The sequence below is a fragment of the Cornus florida genome, unplaced genomic scaffold (assembly GCF_030987335.1).
Source record: "Cornus florida cultivar Cherokee Brave unplaced genomic scaffold, ASM3098733v1 CherokeeBrave_3.0.0_Hap2_Chr04, whole genome shotgun sequence".
NCBI classification, from domain to species: domain Eukaryota; kingdom Viridiplantae; phylum Streptophyta; class Magnoliopsida; order Cornales; family Cornaceae; genus Cornus; species Cornus florida.
In genome coordinates this window covers 78,769,900-78,795,706 of record NW_026775574.1, presented here as the reverse complement: position 1 = coordinate 78,795,706, position 25,807 = coordinate 78,769,900, and the positions used below count along the sequence as shown (strand labels likewise).

The 25,807-nt window shown below is 37.1% G+C and overlaps 1 protein-coding gene across 1 annotated transcript; it reads left to right on the top strand.

The window, feature by feature from the left end:
- Positions 1-386: 386 nt before the first annotated feature.
- LOC132305161 (disease resistance protein RPM1-like) lies at positions 387-25,807 on the top strand. Its single transcript, XM_059802840.1, has 5 exons — positions 387-607; positions 24,479-24,963; positions 25,044-25,318; positions 25,472-25,639; positions 25,754-25,807. Exons 1-5 carry the CDS (start codon positions 387-389, stop codon positions 25,805-25,807), a joined length of 1,203 nt encoding a protein of 400 aa, XP_059658823.1.

The following is a 25,807-nucleotide window of genomic DNA, read 5'->3' as shown; positions in this document are numbered from 1 at the left end:
TTTACTCAGACCTTTGATGTAAGTATTCAATTCATTAATTGAATGATTCATCATATTTTATTTTTACATAAAACTTGTCTCTATGTGATGAATCAAGATCTGTGAAAGAAAATCTCTCAAAAAGTTTTTAAAACTTGCACGTTTCCTAACACGAATTGCTTCTAAGATACAAATAATAAGGTCTAGAGTGAATATAATTGCTGAGTGACATCAGAAATACCGTTACAAATTTCCAAAACTGTCAATAACATATGGTATGATCGTCGCAGTGATTCACTGCTACTGGAAGAAGCAGAGCTTGTGGCATTGATGGGCCCAAAAAGCAGCTGATTGTGTGGCTTTTGGGCAACACTTCAAGAAGTTTTTTTAGTTCTGGTAATGGGGTGATGGGAAAAATAAAGAAAGTCTATGATAATATCGAGGTGAAGAATCATTTTAAAAGCCATGCTTGGATCACTGTTTCACAGTCCTTTGATCTCAAAGAGCTTCTCAAAGACTTAATTCAACAACTCTTTAATGAAGTCAAGAAGCTGGCACCTCAAATATTGGAATCCATGGACAACAATAATCTGAAGGCACAACTCAAGGATTTCCTCCAACCTAGAAGGTATGTGCTTGTTCTTGATGATGTGTGGAGTATGAATGCATGGGATGCTTTAAAATACATTACCTAACAATAATTGTGGCAGTCGAATACTACTCACAACGCGCATTAGTTGTAATACCCCTAATTTAAAAAAGGATATTCCTGGTATTTAATGGTATTTAATTTATTATTTAAGTGCATTTTATTTGATTATTGTGTCATTATTTTTTTATTAGGTGCTTAATTGTTTTCTTTTGTGGTGATTTAATTTATTTAAATGATATTTATTTTTAGTTATTTGATTGGAATTACTTGTTAGTGTTTTAATTATTTAATTGACATTAATGGTTTAAGTGTGATTGGTTTAGTTATTTGATTGGAATTACTTGTTAGTGTTTTAATTATTTAATTGGCATTAATGGTTTAAGTGTAATTGGTTTAATTATTTTATGTGTGTCTTATTTTATGTGTGTCTTATTTGGTTTAATTGGGTTTACTAATTATTATTTTATTCAATTAGATTATTTATTAAGTATTTAATGGTGAATAGGGTAATTAGGTAAATACATCTAACTAGGGTTTTAATTACAGTATAAATTAGGGTTTTATATTATAGCCGTCGTAGGTTTCTACGTTAATTGGATGGGCCGGTTAGGATTGTGAGTTAGACTTAAATGAACCTAGGGTTTAGAAAAACTCTATAAGTATAAGGTAGACGTCTGTGTAGGGTGTTTTTTAAACAAAGCACACGTTTTGTGGAAGTGGAGAAGGAAAAACGCAGTTTTTCACATTCTGCCAAGGTTTGATCAAAGCTCCGATTCCGCTTCGTCCGTGGTCCGATCGAGCTGAATTTTGGAGGAGAGGTTGATGACTCAGTGACGCACAATCTGAACGGTGGAGATCAGAGTTTGACCTCGGGAACAATGATTCGTACTCATGAACAGTAACTGGGTCGCACAGGTTTTTTTCCATTCTGCCCAGATTTCATCAAACATCCGATCCCGCTTCGTCCGTGGTCCGATCGAGCTGAAATTTGGAGGATAGGTTCATGACTCAGTGTCGCACAATCTGAACGGTGAAGATTAGATTTTGAGTTCAGGAATAATGTTTCGTACCCGTGAACAGTAACCGGGTTTTGGAACTCGCTGGGATTTTTAAAGAAGACGACGTTGAAACTTTGTACAAAAGTTTCTGAGGCAAGATTCTATCCTTACTCTTTCCCTTAGGCTTCATACTCTTTGCACTCTTAAATGATTCCAGGATTAATGAAGATTAAACCAAACTAAAATGATATCTGTTTTGCTATGAAACTGGTAGTTACAGTAGTGTTGTATGCTTGTTCAACCTAGACTAAGCATGTTTGTGGATGCATTGTGGTTCTGTGGTTCACGTTTTTCCTTACCACTGCTAGTATAAATTATTGGAAGGATGGGTCTAGATGATAGTTATCTTAACTTCTGTAATAGCAACTGTTGGAACTTAAATACTAGGAGGATTTGAGTTTAACACTAGATCGGTTTTGTGGAACATTATAACTTGAGCATGTCTACATACATACTGTGAATATTGTTTTGATGCTTACATTATCACAGTTAGTATCAACTGTGGAGGTTACGATTTTGTGATACATACCCTACATATCTGTATGTCATTTGTAAGGTGTTAAATGGAAGTTTTAATTAATTCTGTCTTTATATCAGACTAAAGGGAACAACTTAAATTGGGCATGTATATGTTGTTGTTGTGACCCTGTTTATCAATACTTATTTTATCACTGCTAACATTGAATGTTGGATGTTGGAATTTAGTTGATATATGTAACACTCCCACATTTTCCACGCATAAGTTGATCAGGCTTATACACGAAAAACGAGGGATATCAAAACAATTGGCAATATACAAGCATGGAATACAAAATGATGATAATAAAAGAATTTAGAAAGGAAAGAAACATTAAATAATATAACATCCATCCATCCTTTATTTAAATACAGTACTCCATTACAACTTGGAAATCCTATGTCAAGGATCCCTAAATATAAACCTGAGAGTTCAACGTCAAAAGTAAATAAAAACTGAAACTGAAGTAATACGTAAAACTTCTACCCTGAACTGGATCGTAAGAGTAGATGAGTTCGGATGGTGGTCCCACACTTCTAACCTCAACCTTGGAACGGATACTGACCGTATCCTGAAATAACAACAATGGTGGGTCAACCCCACGAGCAAGTCTTCTCTACTATGACCCAAATCAGAGAATCAAATAAATTAATCATTATGAATCGGTTGAGTACTATATCTGTATACATCCTAAGGGAACTATCCCATGTATAACATGACCTCAACCAGAATAGACGGTGATCACTTAGACTCACGCTAGGTGGTTAAGTGTCGCCTTTCCCCATCCGGGAAATCAGCTATTATACATGGTGCACGGTACTGACAATACAGACTATAACGAACTACACAGTGATAACACCTCGCAAACTACTGATGAATATACTGAGCATATAAGTTAGACAACACATGCCAGCAATATTAATAAATATACTGAGTATGTTAATTAGGCAACACATGCCAATAATATTAAACCACATCCCCCGACAGCCACACATCTGTCTATCGCAACGAATGCATAAGGTATAAATGAGTCTAAACTTATTAGCCAGCTCACATGGTTCTATATGGCAACACATCCATATAATATAAATGCGACATAATTTAAACAGTCCATTTATTTCCTGAAATGCACACAGCATAATAATCATGGTTTGTATACGATTAACAGTATAAATATTCCATAATATATAATGGGTTATTTATATGAATAAAACCAAGCACTAATTAATTTAACATTAATGGTTATTACAGTTTAATAAAATAATACCATTAATAGTCGTTAAATTAATTACATATGTTTACTAGCGATTCGCACTTTAACTGATACAATTAATATTTAGAAATATTAATCGGACAATTATAATAGTTAACGAGAAATAAAATAATAATATAATGTCCCGTTAATTCTAAAAATGCCAACCCGAGGCCCCAAAATGTATAGTGAAGGTCCTGGTAATGACAAAACAGTCCCTAGGGGTATTCTGGACTTTTCCAGCAGCTGCAGAGGCCCTTCACGCGCCCCCACGCGCCTCCCAGAGCTCCCCACATGCGCCGCCAAGCTTTCCCACTCTCCCACGCGCCTCCACGCGCGTCTGGCATCAGCCACGCGCGCGCACGCGCTCCCACGCGCGTCTGGAGCGTTCCACGCGCGCACTAATGGTAACTTGCTGACGCGGCGGCTCCTGATTCGGTGGTTGCATCATCCTACTATGGGTGCGCTACACTGAATCATCTCACCCTCTCATCATTCAATCCTGTGCTCATGGATCCGGGTGTACCGCGGTAACATGGACCGCGATGCACCGGATCAATCAGCTTCATCTAAGGCCCAGGATGCGCGCGCACACCCTCCTATGGTGCGCCGCGTCACACCGGATCACTCCGGTCATCTCCCCCATTGCCGGCGACCGAAAAACTCGCCGGAAGGTCGCCGGAAATTGCAGAAAATGCCCGAAAAATCTAGAAAATTCTAGAAAAATCCCTAAAGCCTCATTTAATTATTTTCGGCCATTATTAATTTCATAGGACATTAAATAAATATATACCATCCTATATAATTAAAATTCATTAATTTAATAAACTAAAAAAATCATTTATTAAAATCTAAGTATGTTCTCAATGCTCCATCATAATCTAAATAATTTAAACAATTAATTTATGGATTCAAAGGGGAAAAATAGATAATAACTTGCCTTTTTGGATTTAAAATAAATCCCCCGGTCTGCGCGTAATCGGGTAAATTGCCTACGCCGGTCCAAGCTCCCTTCTTTCTCTCTCTTCCTTTCACTCTTATCAAGTAACTCACAATTACTTATTTCTCTTCTTCCTCCGTGAATCCTCAACCCAAAGATAACTAACTTCTATATATAACTAATTTATATAATTTAAATATTACAAATATCTACTTATCATTACTTCCTTAACCTCCCCATCCTCTCACCTATATTCCGTTAAGCCTAATGCCCCTAAGTCTTCTATTTCACATAAATGAAAGTTTCATTTCAAACATACATCATGACTTTGGCTTAATATTATTATTATTATTATTTCCACTATATTATTATATTCTAATTATTGTTATATTATTATTATTCTTATATTCTAATTTTATAAAACATAATCCATAAAATATAAATACTAACCTTAGGATAGGTAGAGCACGTAATATACAAAGCACGATATAATAATATTTTATTATTTATTATTCTTACTTTATATTAGTATAAAACACAAATAAATAAAATATAAAAATTAGCATTATAATACGTAGTGCACATAATCAACATTTCACGCACAAATAATTAATTTAATAATCTAACATTAAAAGATGAATAAACCTACACATTAGAACATTAATTTAAATAATCACTTCCAAAAATACGGGGTATTACAATATATACTTGATTTATTGCTATTATTGACTACTGGAGGATTGGAAAGTAGGCACCGGTATGGGACGGTGACATACTAAGGATGGGTTTGGTTTTTAAAACAATACCATTACCCACCTACTTGGAATAAGGATGGGATTAACTAAAAGTTAAGTCCCGTTGATTTGTATTGTCATGGCAACTACTTGTTGAGCGGCAATACCAGGGGTTTTGGATAGATTTTATATATGTACTGTTATGGTGCCTCGGTATGAGCTTGAGCCTCAGGACCGATGGCTTGGGAGCGTATATGCATCGGGATGTGTAGCTGGCTACGATGGTTGGAGGTGTACCCTGTTTAGGTATAGGTACATATGCCCACTTCGTGTGCGTTTTAGCATGTTACCTCTATTCAGGTTGAGACCGGCCTGTAGTCCAGTGAGAGTCCTTTAGTGTGACTATATATATATTTACGGACTATTAGCTATTGTTGATTTGTTTAGAATGTACATGCGTATCGGGCCTCTGTTTGGATTGTAGTAGTATAGAACTTGTGCGTGGGTCTGACCCACTTCTATTTTTCAGGTACACGACAGTTCCAGGCTTAGACGTGTTCGTGCTGAGCAGAGGTCTCTATTCACTCTTCCGACGATGTTGGGCTCTCTCTATAGTTTTATTTCTGGACGTTTATTACATTTGTTCTATCTTCCGTTTGGATGTTTAATAGGGGTCCACTAAAGATGGATTCCCAAGTTGTAAACTGATGGAGTTTTGGAGTTTGGGTTTGATGGATTTTAATAATTATAATATTTTGCGGATTCTATTTTTAGTTCCTTCCAGCTTTAATTTCATTTCTTAATTTATTTTGTATTCCGTGTTCATTATAAAATATTAATTGTTTGATATTCCCTCGAGTTTGGGCCTGGGCCTGATCAACCCGTGTCTCGGATCCGAGGGGTATCTCATTAGTGAAGTAGCTTCTATCTCTTCCATAGAATCCCATGTAACATCTACACTATGGAGCCACTATCTCCAGAGGAGTCATGGACTCTGTTTTGTAGGAAAACATTCCATGACAACAGCTGCCCTCCACATTTAGAAGAACTCTCATGAAGTATTTGTAAATAAGTTGCGAATGTGGATCATCCTTCAGCTTGTGCGTGGTGGGGTTCCATTATTATTTTTATATAGTATTAACTACAAAATACTATAGACATATATCTATTATATATATTTATAACATGATTCAGAAAATATATTATATAATATATATGAGATTAACTTTTGGGATTGGCAAGTGGGAAAAAGATGGACACATGTAAAGTTGATTGATACCAATATATGACCTCTAGCAGTTAAACATGGGAACAAATTAAACTGATTTGACTTTTTGGAGTTAGTACATTTAGTATAATAATATTTATATTCAGTATACAAAAAGAGTAACAATCAAAAGGGTGTGGATGATGAATTATGATAAGGAAGTGCGGATGACTCTCACCTGCAAAGGTAATTAGGTGAGTCTCATCCACATGTCACTGTAGGTAACATTCAGTTGCATGCTTGAAATCAAGGTTGTTAAAATCGGAATTCTACATAGAATCATTTTGGGCTCCGTAAAATCAGAATCGTAGAATCGGATCGAGAATCGTAAGATTCTACCAACTAGTGAAAAAAAATAATTCAAACTAACTTGAACAATATAATGAGTAAAATATAACAAAAATAAGGCCAAAATGCACATAATATATATATATATATATATAAGGGTACCATTCCAAAGTTCAAATATAATATAAAAGAGAATGTAGCTCAAAAGGTAGAGTTCTCATGATAACTACGCAATTTGTAAGTTGTGAAGTGTGTGAGAAGATAAAGGTTTGAATCCTAATCCATAACATAAGTTCACAAATCCCAAATCCTAATCCAAACTTCCAACAGCTCCCTTAAAAGAAGAGAGCACAAATAAAATAGAAAAGGAACTAAACATAGTTACAACACATAATGTAAAGAAGTAAAGAACATAACAGAATTAAAGGGTCCATTCTTCATGCTTAAAAAAAAAAAATTGAATTGGGGATTAGGGCTAAATAGTGTTTTTTTCTTATTTATATGGACTTTTTTTCGGCCCCAAAACTGTGGACCTTTCTTATTTAGAGAACCCAACACTTAATAAAGTGAACCAGGTTAAAAAAAAAGCCCAAATAAAAAATATCTCAGAATCTTCTGTTTGCGATTCTACTATATGATTCTACACAGGGAGCGATTTCTATACGCGTTGACTCGTTTGGGGTTGGTAGGATCGTAGAATCGTGCAATTCTACAATCTAGGAGCGCAATTTTGACAACCTTGCTTGAAATAATAGTAAGGGAGGAATCCGTCCATAGGACCATTGGAAGATATATATATATATATACACAGAGAGAGAGAGAGAGAGAGAGAGAGAGGAAGTGCGGATGACTCTCACCCGCGAAGGTACGCGGGTGAGTCTCATCCGAGTGTCATTGTAGGCAACATTTAGTCACATGCTTGAAATAATAGCAAGGGTGGGGTCCGTCCATAGGACCATTGGAAAATATTTACATATATATGTGTGTTTGTGTATGTAAAGGAATTTATGATATTTTAGGGATGAGGAAATGGGGTACTCTCCCTCGCGGGTGTATTTGGAGAATCTTTAAATATGTTGTTCCGAAGGAAGGAATAAACTTATAAAGAAACTCTTGGTACATCCCAGAACGGAAGTTACACATTGAGGCAGCGATTATGCGGTTATAATATGTAGTTTTAGGTTGTCGGCAGAATTAAATTCACCAGATTCAAATATGTTTTTACTTTATTCAAAAGTCATTGGCATTCTCTTCACCCAAAGGCTTACTGATAAAATTCAAGAGAGAATGGCTGAGAGTACAGTAACCTTCCTGCTCAATCAACTAATGACCGATAGCCTTTACAAGGGTCGCGATACCAAGTCAAGCTTGAAGAGTTGTGAATATAGGAGGTGACCAAGTTTTACATTTATAGAAAGCCACTACTATCTTTCTCTATATAAAATATAGATAGGGCGAGTAGGGATCGTCCCAAGGGATTTGATGGTGTATCGAATTGTGAAACTATGGTAATTAGGGTTAGTAGGTCGAGTGATCACACAATTGATTGGTTGGTTGATTATACTAAATGAGCTAAACTATAATAAAGCAATGCAATAAAATAAAGAGTAAGTAAGAAGGAAAGGTCTTGGGGTGTAGAGATCACCACCAAACAATACTATTCCAAACCATAATCAAGTGACTAATGAGGGAAATGAATGTGTTGCAACAATGTTGTGTGTGTAAAAGACATTCAATTGGTAAGGGTGACTCAACAAGTGCAAATTGTCTCAATCAACATGTGTGAGGCCACAATACATCTATTGGTAGAGGAATATATTGTCTAAACATCATGTGAAGATAACAAAATAACAATTCAAATCATTGAACCTTTCATTAAGCTTATAGTCCAAGCAATCCATAAGGATGATTTAGTTAAACATGCATTATCTAAACATCATGTGAGAGGTACAAAATATCTATTGGGAGAGGAATAAATTGTTTAAACACATGTGAAAGATACAACATATCATAACTAGTCATTAATCCTTCATTAAGCTCAAAATTCCATTACACCCCAATATTAGAGCATATGCTTCTTGCATTCAAAAGCATGGAACATCAAAGAACAAGCATGAATTGTTTCTCCAACTAACACTACACTACTTAAAAGAGAAGCACAATCCATCAAGGAATAAGTATGAACCATCTAGAGACATAACAAGAACATTACATTAAGAACTTCATATTTTGACAATCTCAAGATTAAAGGCATTAATACACATAGACATGCATCAATAACATTAAATCTAGAGGTGAGCATCTACTCTAGCATACATAGACATATAGATAGAGAAAATGATCAATTAGAAGCATTAATCCATAGAACTCAATGAATAATCAAGATCTTCATAAGTTCAAGAGTCAAAATATGCATTACAATACAAATCCCTCAAAATTACACAAGATTAGGTAAAGAAAGCATGTTTGGGGCTAACTCTAGCCCCAAAAGGATGTCTAGCCACTCATGATGATGAAGCTCCAACCCTCAAGGGCTAAATCCATGGTGAAAATCTGCTCCTTGATGATGAAGGTCTCCTCCAAAGGTTGCTCTAGCTTCCTCCCTCATTCTTCTCCAAGAATAGCCTCCAATATGATTTTCAATGTGTGACAAGAGACTTCCTCAAAAAGTGTATCATATTCCTTATATAGGTAGGTCAAATGCACCCCATGATGAGCTGTGGTCGTGCAAGGCATATTCTCCAATGATTGGATGAATGACGGAATAAATGAGCTGGACTTTAACTTTTTCTCGCTGGAGGAAGTTCGATCGATCGAACCTTAACTTGGATCGATCGAAAATGGGTTCGATCGATCGAACTGCATATTGGATCGATCGAAGTGGTCTGACTCCTCCGGATAATGACAAGGCTGGGATATTTTCAAGATATTTATGGAGAAAAAGACAAAAGTGGTTGGTAGGCGTACAGCTGTGGATAAGATCAATCATTTGAATAGGACAAAATAGGGTTCGATCGATCGAAGGTGATGTTCGATCGATCGAACTTGGAATTTCAGCAAAGGCCAAGGTTGGATTTATCGAGAAGTATTGTGATCGATCATAGATGTTCGATCGATCGAACTCTAAGTTGGATCGATCGAACTTTTCAGCTGCACAACTTGATTCCTTTTTGCTCCTTTCTTTCTCCACTTTGCTCCCTCCTTTGGTTTATCTCAGGATTGCTTCAATTAAGCTCTTATTTGGCTGAGTTAGCTAAATTTTGGGATTAGTGCCTGAAAATATAAATAACACGTAATAAGTCTAAAACGGCAAAGTAAGATAGATAAAGGTACTAGAATGCTTAAGCTTAACGGGTTTAAATGCGCACTTTTCAGTGCTCATCACACCCCCAAACTTAAATATTGCTAGTCCCTAGCAATGAACTAAGAAGTAAATGAATGAAATAAACAACTATACAAGTATAAACTGGAAAGCAAGTAAAATGATAACACCATTTTCGTAGGGAACACGATTGCATTTAGCATAAGCAACAAGCCTTTTAAACCCCTTGGTTACCCCTAGTGGACGAGTAAAGTCTTGTGAGGGTTTCCAGAAATGGTACCCACAAACATTAAGCTCATTCTTTCAAAAGAGGTACCAATATTGCAAACAAGCATTGGGAGAAAATTACCTCAAGTATGCAAATTTTCAACCATTTCTAAGCAATCTCCCAAAATTTCAATATCAAGCAAGCAAGTATGGTCCTCCACATATCAAGAAAATGATCATGAAAATCGAAACAAGTCTAGAATCCATGTGAGAGGTCCGGCATCAAGTGTGTTGCTAACTTAGCCAACTAGAGAAGTAATCACATCCTTACCCTCAAACTAGCACACAATTCTAGTACCGATCATCAAGATAAGAGAATGGACCTTTTATTAAAGCTTTATTGTTCTAGGTGCGCTTATTCTTTTCACTCATTTTCTTCTTCTTTTTTCTTTTTCTTTTTTTATTTATTTATTTTTTTTTTTATTTTTTATTGAGGATCAAAGATGGAAATATTGTGCAATGTGTTGATCTCTTAAGCTTTCTAGAAGATTCATGTAGCGAGCTTTAAGTCAATGACTCCCAAACTAGATGGCTTTAGGGCATTAGGTGTTAAGACACCCCAACGGACTTACAAACTCAAATCAACTAGGCTACAAATCAAGACAACAACCATCTAATCATTTCCCACTTCTCGCCTTTTGGGAGAAGTCCTCACTTTTATTGCTTTTGTAACTTTTTTTTTTTTTTTTTAAATTAATTATTAACCTAGAGTTTGGGCCCTCCACCTTTCGGCGCGAGAAGTTCACTGCTTAATGAGGCAAGAATCCCGGCTACTCAATGAAGAGGGGTTGTTATCCACCTTTATCAAGAATGAAAGCTTTCAATGCGCTACTAGCCCAATTGGGATATAACCAATTCAATAATCAACAAAGCATGTACCCCACAATTGAATGCTAGCGTGCGCCGGTACTAGTGTAGAATCCTAGAATGAATCTCAAAACAATCACAGAATCAAGATGATGTGGACCATAAGTGCAAGCATGATATTAATTAATTTTTTTTTAAAAAAAAAAAATTTACTCCTAAATGGCATTCAAAAGGCATACAAGGAGTATTGGATTCTCAAGTCAAGCAATTTTTAAATTTTAAGCAATATAGTCCTCAAAAGATCAAAATCATAGCTAGAAATGGACCAAGTATAGAAATATCCCTCAAATACACACAACATACTCAAAATTTGAATTTTAAAGCAACACTGAAACATACACCAATACCCCCAAACTTAAACTGTATGGCCACCCCAAACTTGGGATAAACTGTGGTCCTGAAAAGTTTGCACTCGGATAAACTCATTAGATAACAAGATAGGATAATCAGTGCACAGTGGACATGCACGTGTAAAATGGGATAAATAGAGAATAGAGAGAGAGGTGTAAGAGTGGTCCTGAAAAATTGGGCAGCACTCTCTCACTGAAGTCACTGTGGTGTACCTGATGGAGTCAAACATACAAATATGAGATACTAAGAGACATCCATAATCAAAAAGCAATAGATAGAGAATATAAAGTGCAGGTACATCAATAAAATAATAACGCCGACAGACCGGCCGCAAAGTATAATACAGTAACAGTGACAGTATAATACAGATCCAGAATAAAAGAAATGAAAGCATAGAACAACTGAAAGTGGATTTTTTTTTTTTTTTTTTTTTTAATTAGAATTTTGAATTTTGAAAAATTAAAGGAAATTAAATTAATGAGATGCAAATTTCGATCGATCGAAGAAAGATTTCGATCGATCAAAGAGGATAAAGAATGTACAAGTTTAAGGGCTCAAGAGTTGACACGTGTTAGAACCTTGGATCGATCGAACTTGGAATTCGATCGATCGAACATGAAAAATTTTGAAAAGTCCCGAGAGCATACATTTTTGAAAAATGGATGAGGCTTGAAATTTTTTCTAAGTGTTGGGACTCATGATCGATCGAACCACATGTTGGATCGATCGAAAGATAGTTCGATCGATCGAAATTGTTTACGATCGATCGAACTTTAAAAAATTTGGAAATCCCGAGAGCATACATTTTGGAATTTGGATGCAGGTCCAAAATTTTTCTAAGTGTTGGGACTCATGATCGATCGAACCACATGTTGGATCGATCGAAAGATAGTTTGATCGATCGAAAGCGTTTACGATCGATCGAACTTTAAAAAATTTGGAGATCCCGAGAGCATGCATTTTGGAATTTGGATGCAGGTCCAAAATTTTTCTAAGTGTTGGGTGCAAAATGAGAGCTGGATCGATCAAGTCCATAGTTGGATCGATCGAACCAAAACTTGGATCGATCGAACCAAAACTTGGATCGATCGAAATTATGCCTAAATGCTCAAAATGACTTGAATGCTCATGCAATCCCTTACTCAGTTCCTTCCAATGTATATGAACTACAAAAACAGTATCTAGACTTCGCAAGAATCAAAATGCAAGATAGAAATGAGGGAGGAATAGGGTTTTGACATCCTACGAGTTTCGGTGCTAGTCTTTAACGTCTCTAGCAAGACCTTGGGCTCTTTCAGCCCGGATCAAAGATTTTGTGATGCATCCCCTCCTTTTTGGGTTGAGAAATGTTTTGAGTTCCACCCAACAAATGGTTCTTGGAAGAACTTGTTGGATTTAACTCAAAAGATGTTTTTAAGTTCTTATCAAAATCTTCATCAATATGTTCATACACCAGGTCAATAAGATTTGCAGCCTCTAAATGTCTTTGAAAGACTTGACCCTCTATGTATGGTTTCAATCTTTGCCCATTCACCTTGAAGATGTTCCCCTTCTTTAAGTCTTGTATCTCTACCGCTCCATGCGGTGCAACCGAGATAATTTCATAGGGACCTTCCCACTTGGTTCTCAATTTGCCGGGAAAGAGTTTTAACTTAGAGTTGAAAAGCCAAGCTTTTTGACTGGGTTCTAAGGACTTCTTCACAATATGCTTATCATGGAAGGCTTTGGTTCTTTCTTTGTAGAGCTTGGCATTATCATAAGCATTGTGCCTTAGCTCTTCCAATTCACTCAATTGAAGTAGCCTATTCTCTCCGGCTTTGGCTAGGTCAAGATTGAGCTTTTTAACTGCCCAAAAGGCTTTGTGTTCTAGCTCAACCGGAAGATGGCAAGGCTTCCCATAAACAATTCTATAAGGGGACATGCCAATGGGAGTCTTATATGCCGTCCGGTAAGCCCATAAAGCATCATTTAGCTTTCTTGACCAATCTTTCCGGGTGGTGTTAACCGTTTTCTCAAGGATATGCTTAATTTCCCGGTTAGACACTTCAACTTGTCCACTTGTTTGAGGATGGTAGGGAGTGGCTACTTTGTGAGTGACGGAGTACTTAAGAAATAATTGCCTCAAGAATTGATTGCAAAAATGCTTTCCTCCATCACTTATCATAGCCCTTGGCATACCAAAACGAGTAAAGATATTGGATTTAATGAATTGAATGACCACGGAGTGATCATTCGTTTTGGTAGCACAAGCCTCAACCCACTTAGAAACATAATCAACGGCAAGAAGAATGTATTGATAACCATATGACATGGGAAATGGACCCATGAAATCAATGCCCCAAATATCAAAAATTTCAACAACCAATATATTGATTAATGGCATCATATCTCTTTTAGACATTGTTCCCATCTTTTGGCACTTCTCACACGACTTGCAAAAGCTGTAGGCATCTCTATGAATAGTGGGCCAAAAGAGCCCACTTTGAAGAACCTTTAGGGCGGTCTTCTTTACACTAAAATGCCCACCACATGCAAGTGTGTGGCAAAACACTAGGACACTTGGGATTTCACTCTCCGGAATGCATCTTCTCACAATTTGATCAGGACAATAGGGGTATAAAACAGGGTCTTCCCAATAGTAATTCCGGATGTTGGCAAAGAAACGATTTTTGTCGTTCTTTGACCAAGAGGTTGGAAGCTTACCTATTGCCAAATAATTCACAATATCAGCAAACCAAGGCATTATTCCATTTGAGACTTGAAAAAGTTGTTCATCCGGGAAGGAATCATGAATTGGAGGACTAGGGAAAGGCTCTATTTATAATCTAGAAAGATGATCAGCAACCACATTTTCGGTGCCCTTTTTGTCCTTGATTTCAAAATCGAATTCCTGGAGGAGTAAAATCCATCTAATCAATCTAGGTTTTGTTTCCCTCTTGGTTAAAAGATGTCTCAATGCAGCATGATTAGAGTAAACAACAACCTTAGATCCTAGCAAATAAGAGCGGAACTTATCAAGAGCATATACTACAGCAAGTAATTCCTTCTCGGTAGTGGAGTAATTCAATTGAGCTCCTGAGAAGGTTTTGCTTGCATAGTATATGGCACAAGGGAGCTTACCTACTCGTTGGCCCAAAACTGCCCCCATGGCATAGTCAGAAGCATCATACATAATTTCAAAGGGCAAAGACCAATTAGGAGGTTGCATGATAGGAGCAGATGACAATGAAGTACGCAATTTATGAAAGGCGTCTAGGCATGCTTGATCAAAGACGAAAGGAGTATCCTTGGCAAGAAGATTGCACAAAGGTCTAGCGATTTTGCTAAAGTCCTTGATGAAGCGGCGATAGAAGCCGGCATGACCTAGAAAAGAGCGAACTTCCCTCACCGTTAAAGGTGGGGGTAGTTCAGAGATGAGTTCAACTTTCGCCTTATCTACCTCAATTCCTCTTCTAGATATGATGTGACCTAAAACAATTCCCTCTTGAACCATGAAATGGCTCTTTTCCCAACTAAGAACAAGGTTTGTTTCACGGCATCTTTTAAGCACTAAGTCCAAATTTTTGAGGCAAGCATCAAAGGAAGACCCAAAAATAGAAAAATCATCCATGAAGACCTCAAGATACTCTTCCACCATATCCGAAAAGATAGACATCATACACCTTTGGAATGTAGCAGGAGCATTGCACAAACCAAAAGGCATCCGTCTATAAGCAAATGTGCCAAATGGACATGTAAAAGTGGTTTTCTCTTGATCTAATGGGTCAAGGGCCACTTGGTTGTAACCGGAATATCCATCTAGGAAGCAATAGTATTGTTGCCCCGCCAATCTCTCTAAGATTTGATCAACGAAGCACAAAGGGAAATGATCCTTTCTAGTGACGGCATTCAATTTTCAGTAATCAATGCACACACGCCATGAGTTGGCGGTGCGCTTAGAGATTTCCTCACCTTTAGCATTTTCAACCACGGTAATTCCCGACTTCTTGGGAACTACTTGTGTAGGACTCACCCATTTGCTATCGGAGATTGGGTAGATGATTTCGGCATCCAAAAGCTTCACTACTTCTTTCTTAACTACCTCTTTCATGTTAGGATTCACTCTCCTTTGGGCATCCCTAAAGGGTTTTGTATCCTCTTCCATGAGTATACGATGCATACAAATGGAAGGATCAATTCCCTTAAGGTCCGCCACACTCCACCCTATAGTTTCTTTGTTTTCTTTAAGTACATTAAGAAGAGCATTTTCTTGGTCCTCATCTAGGCTTGAAGAGATGATAACCGGAAGAGTGTCGTGAGGACCTAGAAATGCATACTTAAGATTAGAAGGCAAAGTTTTTAGCTCAAGAGTTGGTGGAGATACCAAAGATGGAACCGGAGGAGTACTAAAAAGTGAAGGAAGAGGCTCAATTGGAGTTTTCCATGGTGGACAATTCAAACTTGCTACGGATTCCATTATATTGCTTACTTCATTGATTGAATTTTCATTATCAAACCCACAACTCTCATACATTTCAAGAAGACATGAGGCAAGAGGATCATCGGATAAAAGAGATGAGAGATCATCCTTAAGCGGTTGTTTCATGATCATTGTGGGAATTGATTCCTCAACAACCTCATCTAACACATCAATAACATAACACTCATCTTCATCTATGGGATGTCGACTTGCATTGAAAACATTGAGTTTGACCAACATGTTGCCAAAAGAAAGATCCATGATTCCGGACCTACAATTGATAGTGGCATTGGCGGTGGCAAGGAATGGTCTTCCCAAGATGATTGGGATTTGGGTAGTGGGATTAGCAACCAGTTCGGTGTCTAACACTACAAAATCAACCGGAAAGTAGAATTTATCTACTTTGACAAGGATGTCCTCAACCATACCCCTAGGTGTTTTGACGGATCTATCGGCCATTTGAAGCACCACCGAGGTTGGCTTTAACTCATTTAACCCCAATTGGACATACACAGAATAAGGAATCAAGTTAACACTTGAACCTAAGTCAAGAGGAGCTCTACGGATCTCGTGATTTCCAATTACACATGAAATGGTTGGAGCACCGGGGTCTTTGCATTTGAGTGGAGTATTTTGTTGAAGAATGGAGCTCACTTGCTCCGTGATGAACACTTTCTTAGGACTTTGTCCTTTGTTCCTCCTCTTTTGTGTGCAAAGATCTTTCAAGAATTTGGCATAAGGCGGCATTTGCCTAATTGCATCTAAGAGGGGAAGATTTATATTCACTTGCTTGAAAACATCCATCATGTCAAGTATTTTCCCATTTTGCCTCTCTTGGGGCGAGGTTTCTCTCAAAGCATAAGGGAAAGGAGCTTTTGGCTCATGACATTTTGGCATTTGAGAAGATGATGAAGATTGAGTATTCCGATTTGGAACATTCTCATCCAAAGAGATAGGTATGGAATTGGAATTTTGATGAGTGACAACATTTGGTTGCACCGATTCACTATCCTCCTTTGGTAACTCAACCTTATTGTCAACTTGCTTACCACTTCTCAAAGTAGTGATTGCTTGTGTTTGAACTTCTGAGGCATTCTCCGATGTAGAGTTTGCCTCCACACAAAATTGAGCTTTTGGGTTCCTCTCGGGTTGACTAGGTAACTTACCCACTTCCCTTACATTCAATGCATTAGCTATAATCCCGATTTGGGACTTTAGCTTTGATATAGATTGAGAGTGTGAATGTAACAAATTTGTGTTCTTCTCTAAGCTATCCAAAGCCATTAAAACCTTATCTTTAAATGTAGAATTATTATGAAGTGCATGAGGAGGATGATGCTCCGTTTGGAATTCATACATTTGAGGATGTGAAGAATTATTCATTCTTTGATGATATGAAGGAGTGAACCCTTGAAAACTTTCATTTCTCTTGTGAGGTGGAATGTACTTGTTTTGAAAATTCTGAGCTTGAAAAGAATTTGGATGTTCATTCCACCTTGGAACATAAGCATTGGAATAGGGATGAGCAAATGTAGCATTGACTTGTTCATAGTGTTCATTATAAGCATGTCCGTGGGGACAATCAAAAGTAGTGTGCAAAACACTTGAACATGTCATACAAGGCTCATACATTTAAGAGGTATGATGATGAGGATATGAATTGTTAGCCGGTTTTTGATTTAACAAGAATTGGTCAAACTTTTGAGAAAGAGTTTTAATCTCGGCTACAACTCCCATTGAACTCTCTATTTGACAAACTTGAGAATTTTTCTTCTTCTCTTTTCTTTCATGGTCAATTTGAGAAGTATAAAATTTTTGTAAAGAGTTTTCGCTCATCTTCTCAAAGAGTTGCCAAATGTCATCCTCATGTTTCCCAAAATATGATCCTCCACATGATGTATCAATAATGTCTTTATGAATGTCGGATAGGCTCTTATAGAAGTATTGAACCACTTGCCATTTTGGAATGCCATGATGTGGGCATTTACCTAGCAAGTCTTTCAATCTTTCCCAAGCCTCATGTAATAACTCCCCTTCTTTTTGAGAAAAAGTTCTAATTGAAGTACGCATAGCATTGGTCAAACTCATGGGATAAAACTTTTTTAAAAATTTATTTTGCATTTGCATCCAAGAAGTTATAGAATTTGCTTCCAAAGTATTGAACCAATGCTTTGCCTTGCTTTTGAGTGTGAAAGGGAAAAGGAGTAGTGTAATCACTTCCTCCGAAACATTCATGTATCTAATGGTGGAATATATTTCAAAGAATTCATTTAGATGCTTATAAGGCTCCTCATCATTTAGACCATAGAAAAGTGGACACAATTGAATAGTTTCGGGCTTGATTTCATATTGATTTGTCTCGAAATTAGGCAACATGATATAAGAAGGTGCATGGTATGCATGGAGATCATAATAGTCACAAAGTACCATTGGAGGCATTGGAGCTTGAGCTCCGAGACCATATTGATCGGGAGGGAGGTTTTGCATGAAATGCAGGTCTAGGTAGCCAAGATTACCCTCTAGGTTTTCCATGTGAATGCCTAGAGTGAATGATCAAGTAAAGACTACAAATCACAACAAAGCAATCAAACAAACACTTCTCCTCCACAACAAGTCAAATATCAACAACTTCCTCCATATACAATAATTCCCATACTCCCATGCTTTCAATGATATGCAATGCCACCACGTGCGCCCCCGATTTAACTAAGGAGATTGAGTAAGAAGGTCTCACAATGGTCCTTCAGCACTTCAACTCCAAATTTAAAAGCTTAGCTTAGCAAAAAAAATTTTTTAGCAACTCTTCATTTTTAGCATTTTTTCCTTTTTGCTTGCTTTGCTCCTTAGCTTTGAAGTTCTTTGCTAGCTCCTTGCTCAATGCACCTTGTTAATGAAGAACAAACTGAATAAGCAATAAAAAAAACAGGAAATAAAAAGAAAGTAAAGACACGATCAAAAGAGTACTAATCCTAATTGAATTTCACAATTCAACGTTGCCAATTTAAAATCCCCGGCAACGGTGCCAAAAACTGACCGATAGCCTTTACAAGGGTCGCGATACCAAGTCAAGCTTGAAGAGTTGTGAATTTAGGAGGTGACCAAGTTTTACATTTATAGAAAGCCACTACTACCTTTCTCTATATAAAATATAGATAGGGCGAGTAGGGATCGTCCCAAGGGATTTGATGGTGTATCGAATTGTGAAACTATGGTAATTAGGGTTAGTAGGTCGAGTGATCACGCAATTGATTGGTTGGTTGATTATACTAAATGAGCTAAACTATAATAAAGCAATGCAATAAGATAAAGAGTAAGTAAGAAGGAAAGGTCTTGGGGTGTAGAGATCACCACCAAACAATACTATTCCAAACCATAATCAAGTGACTAATAAGGGAAATGAATGTGTTGCAACAATGTTGTGTGTGTAAAAGACATTCAATTGGTAAGGGTGACTCAACAAGTGCAAATTGTCTCAATCAACATGTGTAAGGCCACAATACATCTATTGGTAGAGGAATATATTGTCTAAACATCATGTGAAGATAACAAAATAACAATTCAAGTCATTGAACCTTTCATTAAGCTCATAGTCCAAGCAATCCATAAGGATGATTTAGTTAAACATGCATTATCTAAACATCATGTGAGAGGTACAAAATATCTATTGGGAGAGGAATAAATTGTCTAAACACATGTGAAAGATACAACATATCATAACTAGTCATTAATCCTTCATTAAGCTCAAAATTCCATTACACCCCAATATTAGAGCATATGCTTCTTGCATTCAAAAGTATGGAACATCAAAGAACAAGCATGAATTGTTTCTCTAACTAACACTACACTACTTAAAAGAGAAGCATAATCCATCAAGGAATAAGTATGAACCATCTAGAGACATAACAAGAACATTACATTAAGAACTTCATATTTTGACAATCTCAAGATTAAAGGCATTAATACACATAGACATGCATCAATAACATTAAATCTAGAGGTGAGCATCTACTCTAGCATACATAGACATATAGATAGAGAAAATGATCAATTAGAAGCATTAATCCATAGAACTCAATGAATAATCAAGATCTTCATAAGTTCAAGAGTCAAAATATGCATTACAACACAAATCCCTCAAAATTACACAAGATTAGGTAAAAAAAGCATGTTTGGGGCTAACTCTAGGCCCAAAAGGATGTCTAGCCACTCATGATGATGAAGCTCCAACCCTCAAGGGCTAAATCCATGGTGAAAATCTGCTCCTTGATGATGAAGGTCTCCTCCAAAGGTTGCTCTAGCTTCCTCCCTCCTTCCTCTCCAAGAATAGCCTCCAAGATGATTTTCAATGTGTGACAAGAGACTTCCTCAAAAAGTGTATCATATTCCTTATATAGGTAGGTCAAATACACCCTATGATGAGCTGTGGTCGTGCAAGGCATATTCTCCAATGATTGGATGAAGGACGGAATAAATGAGCTGGACTTTAACTTTTTCTCGCTGGAGGAAGTTCGATCGATCGAACCTTAACTTGGATCGATCGAAAATGGGTTCGATCGATCGAACTGCATATTGGATCGATCGAAGTGGTCTGACTCCTCCGGATAATGACAAGGCTGGGATATTTTCAAGATATTTATGGGGAAAAAGACAAAAGTGGTTGGTAGGCGTACAGCTGTGGATAAGATCAATCATTTGAATAGGACAAAATAAGGTTTGATCGATCGAAGGTGATGTTCGATCGATTGAACTTGGAATTTCAGCAAAGGCCAAGGTTGGATCTATTGAGAAGTACTGTGATCGATCATAGATGTTCGATCGATCGAACTCTAAGTTGGATCGATCGAACTTTTCAGCTGCACAACTTGATTCCTTTTTGCTCATTTCTTTCTCCACTTTGCTCCCTCCTTTGGTTTATCTCAGGATTGCTTCAATTAAGCTCTTATTTGGCTGAGTTAGCTAAATTTTGGGATTAGTGCCTGAAAATATAAATAACACGTAATAAGTCTAAAATGGCAAAGTAAGATAGATAAAGGTACTAGAATGCTTAAGCTTAACGGGTTTAAATGCGCACTTTTCAGTACTCATCACATAACCATCTTCCTTTAACAAGAGTCAAAACTCTTGGGAGGAATAAGAGAAGATGCTGAGGGACATCAGAGATACCGTTACAAATTCAACATCTCAGAGCACAGCTCAAGCTCCAACACAGTCAACATCACATGGTATGATCATCGAGGTGATGCACTGTAATACACCTAAAATTAAAAAGGATATAATTGAGATTTTACTATTTATTTTAAATGTTTTAAGTGTTTAAGTTTAATTGATTAAATTATTTGTTCGTTCTTTATTTGATTTAATTGTTTAGTCTTTAATTAATTTAATTGTCATTTATGTTGTTTTTGAATTGTTTTGTTGGTTAATTATTTTATGTAATTTAATTGTGGTTTTAATTAATTGGTTAATTATTATTTTTATTTTATTTAATTAAATAGGTTAAATTATTAGGGTTTTGTCTCTTTACTGTCACGTTTGAATAAAGCCGCCTTGTTTATTTAAGCCGCCTTAGAGATGTAAGGAATTGTTGATTTCCGTCTTTTCGATTAAAGTAGAATTATGGTTAATATCTTTTCCTAAGCCTATAAATAAAATAATAAGGGTCTGCTTAGGGTTGTAAGCACAAACCTTATTCACGAATAGTGAAAATACAGAGAGTGAAATAGAGAGTTTAAGGGAAAAACTGAAGGAGAGGAAGGTAGGGTTTGAGCCAAAGATTGTAAGCCAGACTAAGGAGGAAGCTTGAGGGCTATTTGAGGGTTAGAACCGGAGCAGAGGAATCCTTGACAGCGATCACGATCGCCGGAAAGTCTAGGAAGAAGACGACGTTGAAAGGTTTCAAACCGAAACCGAAAGGCAAGTTCTTTTCTTCCTCCTTCCCTTTGGCTTGTGTTCTGTGCACCTAGATAGTATCTAGGGTTTAATTAATCAGGAACTGGAATTTACATGGTTAATATATGCTATATTGATGGCTGTTCGTTGTTGAAATTAAATCTGTTACAATTCGTGCAAGTCTGTTTAGTTTTGTTTTCTTAAAGCATGTAAATTCTATTGGAATTTTAGTTACTGTATTTTCTTTCAACAACTGTAAACGAATGATTGGGATGCTACTGGGATTAGATAAGACTCCTAAGTTCAGTAGTGAAGAGGAATAGAGGGGATTGGAATGGAATTGATATTGCAAAATAGTTTCAGTTTTATTCTTAAAGCATGTTTCGTTTCGGTAACAAATTTAGTTTTAATTTGATTTCAACTTCTGTAAACGAATCAGGAGAGTGTTACTAGGGTGCTATAAGACTCTTAAGATGAGTTTTAGAAATCAACAGAGTGGTAGGAATGGTCCAGAGACAGAGCAAACAGACTGAAACGAAGCACCGGGGACTGAAGGCTCTCAAAGGAGGTGAGAGCCGGCTCCATAGAAGTGGGAGCCGGCTCCCACAACAAGTAGAGCCGGCTCTAAGGAGTCCTAGAGCCGGCTCTAGGCTGAAAGAGCCTGCTCCAAAATTTGGAGCAGGCTCCCTTTTTAATTTAGGATTTGTTTTAAGTTTTTTTTTTTAATTTTCTACGTACTGTGCTTACTGTTGGAGCATGGGATTTAAATCTGTTGGGTCTGGGGTTCCACAGAGAGTTTAGAAGGCTGAATTTGGGTGTTATTAGGACCTTAAATTGATTAGGGTTTAATTCTAAATTGTCAGGACAAACAGTGTAAAATTTAAGACACTCCCTAGGTTGTTAACAAATGAAAGATAAATTTATTGTTGAATTAAATTTCAGCAATTTGATGGAATATAATGTGTTTATAAAACTTGTTTTAGAATGCATTCAAGTGCATGATAAGGTCATTTAATTATTAATTTTGATTTATGCATGCTTAGGAGGCTAGTTGCTGAATTATTAAATCGTTTCCTGCAACTTTATGGTTAATGCTTGGATTTAAATTGCTGAAATATTAAACAATCTTCTGAAATTGTTTTAGCAATTTATTGGATAATAATAGGATTATTTAACCTATTCACATGCATGATGGAGTCCCTGACATATTAAATTTGGTCTATGTATGCTCTAGATGTTAGTTGTTAATTTATTAAATCGTCTCCTGCAACTATATGGTTAAATGCTTGGATTTAAATTGCCGAGGCTTTAAATATTTTTCTGCAATTATTTGGATGGTGGTTTTTGGGTCTGTAAATTATTGAACTGTTATATATGTTGTAATTTACATGGATATGGAGGATTGTATGTACCGGTATGGGACGGTGACATACTAGGGACGGTTTCGCTCAAAACGCATAAACCTAACCTAATGGATTAATGGAATGGATTGAAAGATATCGAATCCAAATTGTGACTAAGTCAGATCAGTTGTAACCAAGTTGGATGACTTCATGGATTAACGGATGGTAGTTAAGTTATATCAACTGAATAAGTTGAGTGACTAACTAGTTGGTTTATTGTATGTCAGTTTGATAAATAGTTGAACTGCATACCCTGGATTTGGACGGACTTTATATATATATTTATGGTACCACGAGTTGAGCTTGAGTCTCAGACTCGTTGGTTAGGGTGCGTATATGCAGTGGATGCGTAGCTGGTTATAATAGGTTGAGGTGTACCCTGTTAGGTCTAGGTACTCATGCCCACCTTTGGGTGCGTTTTTGCATGTTGCCTTCTATTCAGATTGAGACCCCCTACATAGTCCAGTGACTATCCCTTAGTGTGGATATTTATATATGTATGGACTAGATAGCTATTGCTGAGATATCTAGGGTGTATCTGCGTATCGGGTCACTGTCTGGATTGCAGTTAGGATAGAACTTGCATGTAGGCCTGACCCACTCTTATTTTTACAGGTGTTCGTCAGTTCCAGGCTTAGAGCTTGATTGTGCTGAGCAGATACAGTTATTCACTCCACCGACGACGTAGGAGTATTTTCTTCTCATTATGATCGTTGGTTTTCTTTGTAGTTGTTCATGTTCAGTATTGGAATATTTTTTAGTAGGGGTCCACGAGATGGATTCCCGAGTTGTATTAGAAGTAAAGGAGAAGTTGGTATATTCAAACTAGTTCTTGCATATAAAGTTTATTCGGAGGTTTTTTTCCATTAAAGGATTTTCATTTTAGTTATTTTCAGCAAAATTTTATTTATTCTTGTTTCCTACATTGTATTCTATGTTTGTTGAATTGCTAATTGATTTGATATCCTTGGGTTATCGGGCGTGGGCCTGGCCAACCCGCATCCGAAAATCCGGGGGTATCACATACACTTCTACTCGAAGAAGCTGAGCTTGTGGCCATTGATGGGCCCAAGAAGCAGCTGATTGGGTGGCTTATGAAGGACACCCTAATACTCAAAGTTGTTTCGGTGGTGGGAATGAGGGGACGAATTAGTTTCAAATCCATGCTTGGATCACTGTTTCTCAATCCTTTGATCTTAGAGATTTAATTTGACATCTCTTTAATGAAGTCAGGAAACCGGATCCTCAAAGATTGGAAGCCATAGACAACAATAACCTGAAGGCACAACTCAAGGACTTCCTCCAACAAAGAAGGTACGTGATTGTTCTCGATGATGTGTGGAGTATAAATGCATGGGATGCCTTAAAATATGCATTGCCTGATAACAATTGTGGCAGTCGAATACTGCTCATAACACGCATTGGTAGTGTAGCTTCAACCTCTAGCATAGAATCCCATGGTAACATCTATGCTATGAAGGCATTGTCGCCAAAAGAGTCTTGGATTCTATTTTGTTGGAAGACCTTCCAAGAAAAATACTGCCCTCCACATTTAGAGGAACTTTCACAAAGTATCTTGGAAAAATGTGTGGGCTTGCCCCTTGCAATTGTGGCAATTGGTGGTGTTTTGGCTACCAAAGACAAGAATAGAATGGATGAATGGGAAATGGTTATGCGCAGCCTTGGTGCAGAATTGGAAGGAAGAGATAAACTTGAGAGTACGAAATACTCTCTTTCAGTTACAATGATTTGCCTTATTATCTTAAAATTTGTTTCTTATACTTCAGCATATTACCAGAGGATTATCATATTAAGATAATGAAATTGATTCGGCTATGGACTGCGGAAGGATTTGTGGAAGCGAAAGAAGGGATGACTTCAGAAGAAGTTGCTGAAGGCTACCTTAATGAGCTTGTTAATAGAAGCTTGGTCCAAGTGGCAATGATATGTTACGATGGAAGGCTTAGAAGGTCTCGCATCCATGACCTTTTCCGTGAGATTATTATTTCAAAGTCAATAGAACAAAGCATTGTAGCGATCGTTAGTGAAGAAAACACAAGGTGGCCGGAAAAAGTTCGCCGCCTATCAATCCACTATACCTTGGGAAACTTGTAGCAAACAAATCATTTTTCTTAACTTCGATTGTTGCTAATGTTCAAAGTGGCAGAGCCTCTATCTAAGTCATCAATGCCTATATTATTCAATGGTGGTTTGATATTTTTAAAGGTTTTGGACCTGAGAGGTGCTTCTTTAGAGACAGTTCCAAATGAAGTAGCCAAATTATTTCATCTACGGTATTTAAGCTTGAAGAGAATTGACATGATAGGTGACATGGCACAACTACTAGCACCGTTGCAGAATATGTCTGACGTTGCACCAATGCTCACATGTCAGGTGACGTAAGGTGGATCTTTGAAGATCTTGGAGGTAGATGAGGAGCGTGAATAGTTTGACGTTGCCAACCCCTATGGTAATTACTATAAACTGATGGGTGACAAATTTGTGAAGATTCACCACGTTAAAGGCATATGTGAGCGCATGATGACTACTGATGGTGCGTAA

What these genes read in the sequence shown, in the direction of transcription:
- LOC132305161 (XM_059802840.1), top strand. Translation starts at nt 387, where the DNA reads ATGGGAAAAATAAAGAAAGTCTATGATAATATCGAGGTGAAGAATCAT. An exon ending in GATTTCCTCCAACCTAGAAG is followed by an intron (nt 608 to 24,478) that starts GTATGTGCTTGT and finishes TAATGAAGTCAG; the next exon opens with GAAACCGGATCCTCAAAGAT. An exon ending in ACACAAGGTGGCCGGAAAAA is followed by an intron (nt 25,319 to 25,471) that starts GTTCGCCGCCTA and finishes ATATTTTTAAAG; the next exon opens with GTTTTGGACCTGAGAGGTGC.